This window comes from Anoplopoma fimbria, chromosome 5 (assembly GCF_027596085.1).
Source record: "Anoplopoma fimbria isolate UVic2021 breed Golden Eagle Sablefish chromosome 5, Afim_UVic_2022, whole genome shotgun sequence".
In the NCBI taxonomy this organism is placed as follows: domain Eukaryota; kingdom Metazoa; phylum Chordata; class Actinopteri; order Perciformes; family Anoplopomatidae; genus Anoplopoma; species Anoplopoma fimbria.
The window spans coordinates 8,501,432-8,514,628 of NC_072453.1; the positions used below are offsets into that span (position 1 = coordinate 8,501,432).

General features: G+C 40.5%; 1 protein-coding gene across 1 annotated transcript in view; it reads right to left on the minus strand.

Moving 5' to 3' along the window:
- Positions 1 to 13,197, minus strand: part of LOC129090968 (thyroid hormone receptor alpha-B) — a 38,192-nt gene that overhangs the window by 12,900 nt on the left and 12,095 nt on the right. The window contains exons 2-6 of the mRNA XM_054598367.1: positions 12,294 to 12,355; positions 11,762 to 11,818; positions 7,459 to 7,559; positions 5,795 to 5,942; positions 5,311 to 5,516 (exon numbers count right to left, since the gene is read on the minus strand). Coding sequence (XP_054454342.1) covers positions 5,311 to 5,516; positions 5,795 to 5,942; positions 7,459 to 7,559; positions 11,762 to 11,818; positions 12,294 to 12,355 — 574 coding nt within the window. The remainder of the gene's footprint in view (positions 1 to 5,310; positions 5,517 to 5,794; positions 5,943 to 7,458; positions 7,560 to 11,761; positions 11,819 to 12,293; positions 12,356 to 13,197) is intronic.

Here is a 13,197-nt window from a genome sequence, read left to right on the forward strand (position 1 = left end):
CTGAAACTGGGCGTCAGCGTCATTTTTCATTTCAGTGTTGAGAAATGATCAGAGAGAGCAGCTGAACGCACGCCGACACACTCTCGCGTCACGTGACTCATCTGACACCGATGACAGTATTGAACTCAAATCTTTATTGTTTTGGTGTGATTTGCAGAGTGTTTTTCAATATTGGCTGTAAAATAATAGAGCTTGTGGTGCTCAAAGCGCCAAAAAATGAATTAAAAAAACTCAACAGGGACATTCTTTTTCCCAGAAATCATGATCCAGTTACTCGTGATAATACACAGACCTTGTTGTGAGCAGCTTCATGTAGGAACTATTTTCTTTCCACCGAACTACACCCTCCAACTTTATCAACGTACTGAATTAAGCCTGCATCTATTGGGTGAATTGTCCCTTTTAGGTTTGCTTTAAACTATTTTTGAGAAACCCATTTTCTCACTTCCCTTCTGTAGCTTTAAGATAGTTTTGATTTTATTTGCCCAGGTTTTGAAATATTGGAGATTCCGTAATCAACCCCAATACAATGGAAGTGCTGACGGAACTGAAAATCCATCTTTTCCAGAAACTTCCGATAATCCACAGACCTCATCGTCAACTCACGTTTTCATGGAGACCGTTTCTTCAGTAGAATATAGTCTCAAAGACACAATGAGGTTTACCCAGGTTAATGAGGTCACTGTTTTAAATGTCCTTTTTTTAATACAAACAATATTCCATTCACCTCGATTGCGTTTGTGTGGCTTCAGAAATCTTACTTCAGTTACTTCAAAACCTAGCCAAATAAAAACAGTTTATGTAATTTGGTTTCATTTAAAATTGAAGATGACAAACTGCCCTTGAAAGTTTAGCTAAGTGAGCTACAACTAACTTTACTACTTTGAATAACAGTAATACATTTAATCTCACTACTCAAGCAATTGCAAAAATAAGTAAATGCATTTGTCTTTGTGGATGTTCTCCACATCTTTCTTTTGGACTAATGCGATTTTCCTGCTGCTTTTGATGTATGTTTATTAACCGCGTGGCCATATGGGCGGCATCCAGGGAAAACACTTGGCACGGCGAGGGGATTACGTCTTTGCTTCTGTACAGGCTTGGTTGGTCGGGGAGCCTAAACATTGTGGGAGAATATCGTAAAACTCAATGTGGCTTAGCATTCCTACAGAAACGCTTTTCTGTTACGTATAGAAAACAGTTTTCAAAGAGTCCCAGAAGAGGCACAAGTTATTTGGACTTACATGAACCAACAGTTCACGCTGGGAATTGGCAATTTATAGGGAGGAGAAACTTTTCTCACTGCAGCCTCATCAGTTATGTGGTGAGCTTCAACTGTTGACCTTTCATCAGATGGATTAGTGCTGGAAAGTTTGTTCCAGTGTTGCTGCAGAAGAGAAATTAGGATTTCATCTGTCGAGGATGTTTTTACCACTGTGCTCTGAACTGTGCTGACTGTGATTAATAAAGATAATACTATGAAGCGTTTTGTTTTACATTACAGAAAGAGTAGACTATCATTGAGTCCAAAATCTCCCCACTCACTTTAACTCCAACTCCAATGAAATATAAACATCTGAACCTCTGGTCATCTTCTTCTGAGAATTATTGATATAAATAATCTGGTAATAATACGCTCAGATTCACTGCACAGAATATGAACTGCGTGACGAGATGATAAGATCACCCTGTGACTGCAGAACTGCGAGTGCGCATTTGGAAAAACGCTGATGTTTTTCTGAACGTCTTAATTCTCAATGTCTGCGTTCAACCAAAACCACATGTCCTCCACGCAGTGAATCACACCAGTCGATATCTGATTTTTCAATTTAGTCGTTGAATAGCTGAGGCAGAACATTTTACGTCAGCCGGTTGAGCCGCGTTATTTATCTAATGCCGATCAGACCATCATTGAAAATAAGAGATTTGTGTGATTTGAAAGGCTGCCAGGAGACTTGGCCTGGAAAACTAAATAGAAAACCTGGAGCTTAAAGTGCAGGATGACCTTTGCTTTCAGGACAGTTGCTTGCATATAAGTATGGAATTAATAGGAGTGAATTACCAAAGTTGCATTCAAACTTCATAATTTGCATCATGTGTATTGTAGTTACGTCTCAAAGAAGGAATGCATGAAAACAGGGCCAATTTATTCCACGTGCACATGAAATAAATGTTCTCTTTTTGCATCTTTTGTCAGTTTGAAGGCATTTGTTTTTATGAGATGGCGTTTGTTGATCTTGACACTCAACACGTCTTGCCTGGATTCACGAACACAAACCCTTTCACAGCATTTTAAATGTATTGTCTAATACAAATGGCTTTGAAATAACAATGACTACTTCTAAACTGAATCTTGTGTTCTGTTTCCAGACGCTGGACCACAAAGTGAGAGAGAGAGAGAGAGAACATTGTATAACTGTAACTCTGTGAAAAAAAATCAAGAGTGTCGATAAAACATCGTTTAGCTGCCAAAATGATGCGTGAAATCGTTGCTGATGAGGGGCATTCATTCACTACCAGTTAGAAGATTCAATTTGACACATCACGAGAAGAAAATAAACGTATTTCTAGGAATGTGACAGTGATGGGAGTCGAATATCAATATCAATCCAACCATGTGATGTTTAATAGTTTGCACGCAGAAATCTATCTTTGCATCCGTTCATAATTTGCAGCGTCTTGTTGATTCCACTCGTAAAAAACAAGAACATCTGGTACATCGTATAAATTCAATTGATGATATCATAGACGCATTAAGATCAAAGAGCAGGTGAGAATGTTTGCGTCATGCAAACATTTTCATTTTCCATATTTAAGGACTCTATACAGATGCTTGTACATTTTCTGGGTGATCATGTGCTCCAGGTTTTCTTTATTCTATCACAAAGTCTGTGTTTGTTCAACGTATTGAATGGAATTTTCCTCCTCTTTCTCTTCTTTCTGCAGTCTTTTGCTCAACCCGATGCAGAGCGTACTATAACTAAAGCGTAGAGTCATTCGGAGCTAAAAGTTCAGAGATTGAGGAGCTGTGTTGCTGCTGCCGTTTTAAAGCTGCCGTCCCAACAGGACTGACACGGCTGATCCTTGAACGCTTCGGTAGCTTCCCCCTCCAGAGACCAGTTAGTCGGTGAAGGCTGCGTTAAATAGAACTGTTTATCCGTTTGGATGAACCAGGCTCAGGGCTTAGATGTATACAGGATGTCACAGTAGCATTGATTGCAGATCTAATCTGTCTTTTAAATCCTGTTTTTTTTTTGCAAGCCCTGCTGTAAAGAATAATAAAGTTATTAACAACTTTATAGGGTTAATAAAAATATGTTTTCTTGATCTAAACTCTCATGCTAAACTGAAACACACAATAAGAAGGTTTGTGAACAGAACATTGAAAGTTGGGCAAGGTCTCTGCAGATCGAAACACAGTTCTAGGGAGTCATAAGAGGTGATTGAGAGGGCTTATTTTTGTACGAATCAATACACATTTCTTTTAGGAAAACCTATTCACTGTAGCTTAAATGTAAGTCTTGATTTATAAAGAAGTGAGGACTCAACAAAAGCATCTTCACTTCACATTAAAACACAACAAAACAAGCCGTGTTTTGAAATTTTTCTCCAACACTTCTTCTCCTTCTCTGCTTGAAGCTTCATACCTCCTCACCTTCGCTATCCCCATCATCCCAACATCCAGCCACGTCCCTCTTGTTGCCTAGCAACTCCGTCCACAATACTTGCTACACTAAGTGCTATCAACCCCTCTCCAGATGAATCCCCCTCATTTTCTCCCATCACTACGGTGAACAAATTTTTCTTTCTAATAAAACACCTTGATTTTGCCGTGAACTCTGGTCCAGTGCAGATGTAAAAATTGTTAACGAGTGTTAAAAATGTTGTAAGCACTTCAGAAAATCCAGGGCCAAAACATGAGGTCACTCAGTGTGTGTGCGACGGGGCAAGACTGATACCAGGCAGGGTGGTGCAGGATAAATCTGAACACCAGCGCAGCAGGAAGTCAGTTTGAGAGAGAGAGAGAGAGAGAGAGAGAGAGAGAGAGAGAGAGAGAGAGAGAGAAACTCTGACTGCCAACATCCCCGCCAGCTTGCAGATGAGCACTCATGACTGAGGATTTGCTTCGGCTGCGATAAGAAGGGAGCTCGTAGAAAACAGACGGGCAGAAATAGAAGGGAAAGTGAGAGTAGACACAGAGGGACAGTGAGAGAGGAAACAAAGAAATGAAGACAGGCGAACAGATTAAAGAGGGAAAAAAAAGAGAGAGAGGTGACTGAGAACTATGAAAGGAATTAGGTCTGGTTAAGAGTCCGGAAGGATTACGATGAATAAACCCCCCAAACGCTGGAGAGAAATGAGGAATAAAGGCACAGGAAGAGTGACAGAAACAGACAGCAGGGAAAAACAGTGATGAAGTCATAAAGAGCGACTGACACTTAGTGATGTGAAAAAAAAGAGCTTCAGCTCGACATTATGAAATGAAACCCTATCATTTATGAGTTTGCATGCGTGTTTGTGAGAGGATATAATCCCCGGTGTCCCGTTGTTCGGTTCTGATGGGGTTAAACGCAGGAAATGTGCAGCACATAAAGCAGCACGACTCGGGGTGAGATTACCCCGGTGGCAGCTGATGGAGTTTTTTTGTACTTAAAGGGGAGAGCTGTCCTCCACCAAAGAAATTCATAGTCAACTAACATCTAAATCACATGATTTTGAGCTTCTCCGCAAAGAATCACATAAAAGCACCACTTTAAATCGTGTGTTTCCCAGAGATGTTCTTATAAAGTTCTTGGACACAAGTCAAATAGCATGATAAAAGGACTAACTTAACTACAGAAATCTAAGTAGACTAAGAACAAAACCACCAATTAGTTGACTTGTTGTTAATTAATAATGGATAAAGTTTGTTTGGCTAATAGATTGATGGTTGAAATAATCTACTAATTATGCAACTTTTGAGAAATTCATTAAGGTTGTTCAGTCACAGAGAAAAAAACAAAACAGCAAGAAGAGAAACTAATTTAGAGGCTGATTGAGTCCAAAAACGGACATTCAGCATTTTTGTTTAAGCCAGAAAGGGTGTCACACATACACTCCCTTGCAGAAATGAGTAGATAACAACATTGCAGACTCTTGTAAAATGATAATAATAACTATAAAAAGAACTATGCTATCATTGGGTTTTTCATTTTGTCGATTGATAACGTTGTTTAAATCTATAAAAAAGGTGCATACAGTCATAATGAGTTAATGTTTCCTTGCCTCTAATCTCTTTGGGAGATTCTAAACGGTGCGTTACTTCCTTACCAGGAATTTGCGCTTCTGTTTCCACTGTGCGCCCTGAGCGTTGGTGTGCCGGTGGGCCTCCGTCACCAGGTGGATCACCTCCCACTCGCTGTCGGTGGGCTCTGGACGGTTCTGGAGGGTTTTCACCATTTCCTCCTTCTTGCGCCGCTCTCTGTTCTCTTCAATCAGACGCCGCTTAGCCACCCGCTTCGAGTCATCCAGCACCACTGGGAGGAGATGGTGGGAGGCGGAGGAGGGCGAGGAAAGGAAATCCCCCAGGGAGGGAGAGAGTGTGCCAAGGACAAGAAAGCAAAAAGGAGATATATAATTAGTTTGTGTGTTGCCTGAAGTCTGCATATATCGTCTAGAGATGCAGCTTCTGTACAAAGTTTATTTACAGCCCTCCTGTATCCAGTCACATCAGCAACCACATCATTTAACTACTACGTCACAACATACAAAATACAATATGTCTTTTTTTTAAATCCACCAACAGAACACTCACAGTCCATGGCCATGCCCACTGCAATGCACTTCTTGAAGCGGCACAGCTGACACTGGTTGCGGGTGATCTTGTCGATGATGCAGCAGCCATCGTACTTACAGGAGTAGCTCGGGTGGAGGTTCTTTTGAATGGTCCTACGGAAGAAACCCTGGAGACAGACGGAGGGACGGAGTGAGAGGGAGAGACGGTCAGTGACGTTTGTAGACAGTTTGTTATCCTGCGAATAACAAACTGGCAGGAAGACATTTTAATTAACGCCGCCGCTTCTTCTGTGCGATAAAAACCGATTCAGGGAATGAAAATCTTTAATCTAATTTGTTCCGTACCTGACTTGCAACCAAATCTGATGCAATTTGTCTGACTGTTAACATCCGAGCATTGCTGGAAGGCAACAGCGAGGGAGTGAGCGGAACAAATCGAAGCTGGAAATGAATTTATATCCGTGAAATATTATTAGATTAAAAGTTATTGTTTTGCTGAGTGAAGACGCACTGATTGCTAAAGTTAAATCATTAGCATAAATCTGATACCTCTAAATATAATTAACTCTTCTTTAATGAGAGGTGGCACATTCCATCCACCGGCCACTGAGCTTAGGGTGCTTTCACATCAGGGTTATAAGATAAGATAAGATAATCCTTTATTAGTCCCGCAGCGGGGAAATTTGCAAATCCCCAAAAGTCCAGTTCATTTGTTTTAAAAAGGAAGTCTCGGGCAGGGATCATGTGTTATTTAGTGTACGGTTCGCTTAAGTTGTGGAAACAAACTGTACCAAAACAAGGAGGTGGTCCGCTATTTAGAACATGTTGTCATGACTACGCGGCTCTCCCATTCGGTTATTATTTCCCACAAAAGCCCACCGTCTCTCTGCATCTCAACGACGACAAAAGCTCTTGAAACTGACAGTTTTTACACACAAAAACTATGCAAAAACTAAAATCCTACACGTCGATAAAGGCCTAGTATTAGAAGATATATTTGAATGCTACTAATGCTCTGTTCTGCAGGTCTTTAATGTTGTATTTCAGCTTCTGTGCACTCCACAGCTGACCACATGTGTTTAATAGTCCGGTCCTTTACTCGAGTTGCGCTTCCAGAGGAGGGAATGTGGTGGTGAGACGTCGCTGATAGATTTGATTTGAGATTTCAGCTGGATTAAATCTCTTCTAATTGAAGGTTGCTTGTGAAATGGCTTTCCAACACCGTGGTCGAGTTTAGAATGTAAATGATGAGCGTAGAGGGGGGATGGGATGGGGGATTGTACTCATGTTTGGTACAAATGAATGTGTAGCTAATGTGAAAGCACCTTTAATCACACTTCCCTTCAGCGGTGCCTTTGATGTCACACGTCATTGAGACAGCAGCGAAGACAAACGAGGCAGCCTAGAGCTGACGTGACAGACTGACAGGTTTTTACACAAATATGTCCATATATCATCTTCCTGCTGCTGATCACAAAGCCTCTATGACCTTGCTGTGTGTTTACTTTGAAGTGACCTGAGAGGCCTCAGATCAGGTTTTGCTGGCAGTTATAATGTGGGTTATGAACCTGCTGCGTCTGAAACTCTGGTAATGTGAGTGTGTGTGTGTGTGTGTGTGTGTGTGTGTGTGTGTGTGTGTGTGTGTGTGTGTGTGTGTGTGTGTGTGTGTGTGTGTGTGTGTACCTTGCAGCCCTCGCAGGTAATGCAGCGGTAGTGGTATCCTGTGGCCTTGTCACCACACACCACACATGGCTCATCCTTTTCGAGGTAGCTGGGGATGTACCCTGAGGAAGAGAAGCAAGGGCAAAGATAACCTTAAGACAGAATATGATTATGTATATGTTTTTATATATCACTAAAGGTGTTCTACACACTCACTCTAACACAGAATCCACTTCACCTTCTAGTCACATTACTGCTGAGCTCCACTCTACCGAGCCAACATACCCCACCCTATACAGCCCTACACATTATTTCCACTCATCCCCGCTGCAGTCGGCCTGCAGACTGTGGAAAAACTAAACACCATCCATCTGCACCGTTCTTATACTTTGGCATAAACACACCGAGAGCTGGATTGGTGAGCGCCAAAATATGATGAAAAACAAACCCTCTCCAGTCTTTTTTAAATGTCCTATACGGTCATATTGATTTTCTTGGCCAATAAGAAGCCATTTCATGGAAGCCCTGAGAGCCATTTTTAGTCACACCTGAATTGTGTTCTCTTCTGTCCTGTCTTTTCCTGTTATTTTCACCAGTATGAAAATTGCAAGTTATCTTTTTTACATCTGTGAAAAGGTTTTGGCAGATGATTTTTCTTCTGTTTTTATTTTTTCAATGCACTCTTAACACAAGGCACATTGTGTGCTAGCAAGTTATGTAAGTTAAAAGTCGCCCGGAAGAAATTTTTTATCCTTTTAGTAATATTTAAAACATCGGGTAGTGGTGCATTTCAGTGCACCTCTTGTGGCCAAAAGGCGTATTACAATAACAAACACATAAATCACCTGCCAGAACCTTTTTTTTTTAGCTTTTTGCACAGCTGGAAAAAGTAATCCTTTTTGCCCCAACCTGTTTCAAGAGGATTTTTTTACAAGAGCGTTTTATATCTATATTTATCATATAAAGATCATAAAAACAGGAGGGAAAACAATTTAGATCAGACTTTAGACTGTTTTTTAACTCACTTCCCTTTCAGGGCTTCCGTAGATGACGGTTTACATGTGATGTGTGAATTTTCTGAAGTAAGAAAGTAAAACCATTTCTATCGAGTAAGAAAGAAGTGCAACGTCCATGGCATTGGTGTTCCTGTCTTGTTATAGTGATGCTTTAACTTGACCTTGACATTCAACAGTTGGAGCTAGTTTTCTATCTGACCTGCAGGGCAACACAATCAACCCTTTTTCAAACAAGGTTAAAGGGAGTTTTTGACCTGTAGAAGCCGACTGTTTTTACAAGCGGGTTCCCAGTTTGTTTGTTTCCCTACAGGTGCACGAGGACGTGGATCACATGACACACATTCTCGCTGACTGTTTCTTTACGTTATCCCACTGATTGACAGTTGGTGGTGGTAATGAGCCAAGGAAAGTTCCAGCAAAGACAGTGAGGAAGAAGACTGGATGTAAACAATGCATGATTTAAAACATGTATTTTTATATTTCTCAGGCCTTAAGGACACACATGATGGTGATTAACTATGAATGTAAACAGAACTTTTGTTTGTTTAAGAAAAAATCAACAGGGCACCTTTAAAGTTCCGTAGATTCTTTTTTAGGAGACAATTTGGGATTATTTCAAACACATTTAGTAAATTCTTCTACACACAATGTCTCAAATCCAGAACAAACTACCACTGCATCTGCTTCACTCCCTTTACTGTGTAAAAAAAAAAAAAAAAAGAATATGTGATCCAAATGTAAACGATAGAGAATCACATGGGATGGAAATTTGTCCTTGACTGGCTACCAAGTACAAACGCTGCATGTCAGGAGGAGCTCTGACAGAGGAACGCCCATCGGTTAGAATTACCGTCTAATGGATTGACATGTCTTTCAATAAACAGACCAACACTGGAAGACAACTGTGTTTAGAGTCTTCAGTGTTTTCTGGTGACGTAAAGGGTTTTTAATGTAATATAAGCCTTATTTTTATTATGTCATAAAATGCAATTTTTTTATTATGAATAATCCTCCTAAATCAATTTGGTCTCAACATTACAGATTAGATCTGTACTGTTTCTACATATGGGTTTAACCAAACTATTATAATAAACTGATTTAAATAATCATAATTTGGAATGTTCTCTCTCTGCACTCTTCTTCCTCCCTCGGCAGCCTTTCTTCTGCTTTTAACTCAAGAGTAGGACAGTTTGTTCTTTTTCCATGCACTGCCTACAGGACCAGAGAGACAGAGGGAGTGAGCCCAGAGACACAGGAAATAGCAGATTTCCAGCCATTTCATATGATATATAGCAGAGAAACTGGGAGGGGGGAGAGAGAGAGAGAGAGAGAGAGAGATGGTACTCTGTGAGTCACAACTTAATGCAGAAACGTGTGTTTAAGTCTGAACACACACACACACACACACACACACACACACACACACACACACACACACACACACACACACACACACACACACACACACACACACACACACACAGGCAGATCTTTGTACCTTGTACAAACATGTATGTGTGTGTGTTTGTGTGACGTTCGCATGACATATATGCTAATGTTTCTGTATATGCAGGCATGTGAGCGCTGTGACTGGCAGTGGCAGTTGGGCTCTGCCTTTTGGCTTTGGTACAGACTTTAGAGGACGAGGGGGAAGGGGGTAAGAAGAGGATGCTGGGAAAGAGAGAAGAAGGAGGAGGAGAGCGAGTGCCAAAGAGGCACAAGTGACATTTTGGACATATTGAAATATGTATAAATATATAGTTGAAAAGCTATAGAGCTCTTTCCTTTCCAAATACAAATTTAGATAGAGAGAAAAAACATAATATAGGGAAAGGTGTCAGCTCCAGTGGGTTGGCATCCAGACTGCTGAGGACTATGTTTGGAAGCCAAGCCCAAAATCAATACCGCTGCAGCTCTGTGGCTTCCTGCCCCTCCTACGACCGGTCTGCAACATCTCCATCAACAACAAAACAAAAAAAAAGGAAAACGGGAGGAGATTTTTTTTTTCTGGTGCTTTTGAGTTAAGATAAATATTCTGTCCTCACAAGTTTCTGAACACAACATCTTCCGTTGCTTTTCGTCAAAGCGTGTAAATCGGGGTGGTATGGATCAGGTCCCTGAAGGAGTCTCGGGACCGTTTCTCTGAGGTCCTTACATGACAACAGCACAGTGAGTCGACATCTGAGACTGTAAACACTGACAACATCAGGGCAAAGGGAATTATAAGCAGAAGCTGTAAACAACAGAATTTTGTTCGCCCACATACTTCTGCGTTTATCGTCCCTTTGAATGGCACTTTAATAACTAAAAAAAAGTTCACCTGTTACTATATAAAGAGTTAAATATCAGAATTAACATATAAAAAAAATGGCCTAAGGCTGCATCATTTCTGTTCTCCTCTTAAAATGCATAAAACAGTTTATTTTTGAAGGAGCCACGGCACGCTGCAGGCACTCTTGTAAAATGTCAGGTGTAATTGTTAACACCAGTGGGTCACCAGTTTATCAACTGGTAGGAAAATGTCTGGCATGCTAATTTAATACATTTAAAAATTAAATAACTAAATAATTCATTGTTAAAGCTGAATTATAGGGTTTTTTTGCCACTAGGTGGCAGTAGAACAAGCTGAAGCCGTATAAACTTGTTTGCTTACACGTTAGCTAACAGTTGCCTATTTGCACATCTGGCTACTGCCTTCTCTGCTCAGGTAGACATAACATATTAGTTGTTTGCTGCTCTGAATGTCGTATATTGCTCATTTAAAGATGAAGAGTGTATTGGTGTAGCTTTAAATTTGTCAAATATACTTCTGTCTCTCCATTAATACATTCACTAATCATGTCAACATTTGGACTGATTGTGTCATATCAGAGTAAACTGGATTTTTAATCCTTATTTAAAATATCTCTGTCATGATTTGACATTGATGCGCCTCTTTACTGAATCAGGATTATGAGCAGGGAATGTGCATGAACTCTTCAGTGCCCTGTTGAAGCATCCAAAGTCTGGTTGAGGGTTTTCGCTCTCCCTCAGGAAAGCGCTGACATCGTTACAGTGTATGTAATTTGATCTCATACAACCAGCCAGACATATTGTCATTTTTTCCCCAGCTGAAATGGACCATGGCAGATCAAAATGATTCACATTTCCAGCAGGGATGCAGAGGGGAAGACAACAAGCTTGCTGGGAGGAAAAAACATGTCGAGAGGCCTGGCCTTGGGAGATGTGTTTCACAAGAGCCAAAATAAACGTCCTGTAGATTTTGGTGTTCCTCCCACCCTACCTCCATCACTATCACTCTCTCTTACCTTCTTTACTCGCTTCTTTCAGCTCGAGGGATTTGGAGCTGTCACTCAGACAACGTGCTGCGTCCAACAAGAAAAGCAGACAGAGCACAAGGCTTTCGTTTATTGATGACAGATGCCAAGATATTTTACTTTTTTCTCTTTCGAGGTGACAAATCGAAAGCGTAATGTACGCAGGGCAGCAATGAATCATGTACCACTAGCTTCTGTGCAGTCACTTAACTGCATGCATTCACTGTGGTGAGACTGACAGCTACAATATTCCTTTTCCTAAAAGAATTCAAATGTGCATCAAATATAGCTGAACAAAATGCTTGGACAGCCGTTTTCTAAATGAATGGTTCCCGGCATGTGGAGAGCTTTTACTCTGGAAAGGAGAGGTGTGTTTCTAAAGACACTTAAATATTCAGACTTCATTCACACTTCAGGTATAGAAGTGGAGGTTTGTCTTCTAGCTGCCACTTCAGAGCTGCTTTAGAAAAAGTCTCTCTCTCTCTCTCTCTCTCCATTAAAACACCACCCGTCAGTTACTCACCAGTCATACTCTTCAAGGAACATTGGCTGTTCTTCCTCTTCCTTTTCGGGCCATTGAGCCACCTGAAAGATTACAAAAGAGACAAAGAGAGAAGAGAGAAAAATGTAAAAAATGCATGTAAATAGACCACAACCCGCAGGTGGTCTTGATCTTGGCATATACTAATATAATCACCAACACTGTTTATCATTGCAAGAAACTGTAAAAACAGAAATTATTGTCGGATTATCAAATTTCTGTCGGTTCTTGAAGAAGTTATATTTGGCGAACGCTTCTGTCAGTACACTTGAGGCCTAAAATTGAGATATTTCATAAAAATCTACATGACTAATTTAAAATTACGCTAAAAATAAACCAATCGTGTAAAAAATGTAGGTCTGGCCTCCTCAGCACAACTGGGAAGACATGGATGACTCGGTTGAGACCAACTGTAATGTGAACTACAGGCTGCTGAACACAAAGCAGAGAAGAGGCTGTAAAAATATAAATAGTTCAATATGTATAGAATGTGGAGGCCTCATTTTTACCAATATAATGGCTATACTTGTGGGCACTTGGAAAAATGTTGTATGTATAGATTTCTTTCTGTAAAATAAACGATCAAAGAAAATCAACTTAAATGTTTTCTTTTCTTATGAGTTACGGCATCATTACTGTGTTATACTGCACAAAGGACCTGTTTGAGTTGTGTCAACTTCTAGTAGTGATTGTGCTGTTTCCATAGAGGTGCAGGACTTATATATTAAAGTGAATAACGAGCACACAGTGAAAAAACCCACCTGAAACATCTTGGGCTTCAGAGGGATAAACCATATGGACCATAAAAGCTCTCTGAACAGTTTGGCCACATTTGAATGAAACAAATTGCTCGACAACAACTTAAAAGGTCACCTAATTCCAGGAC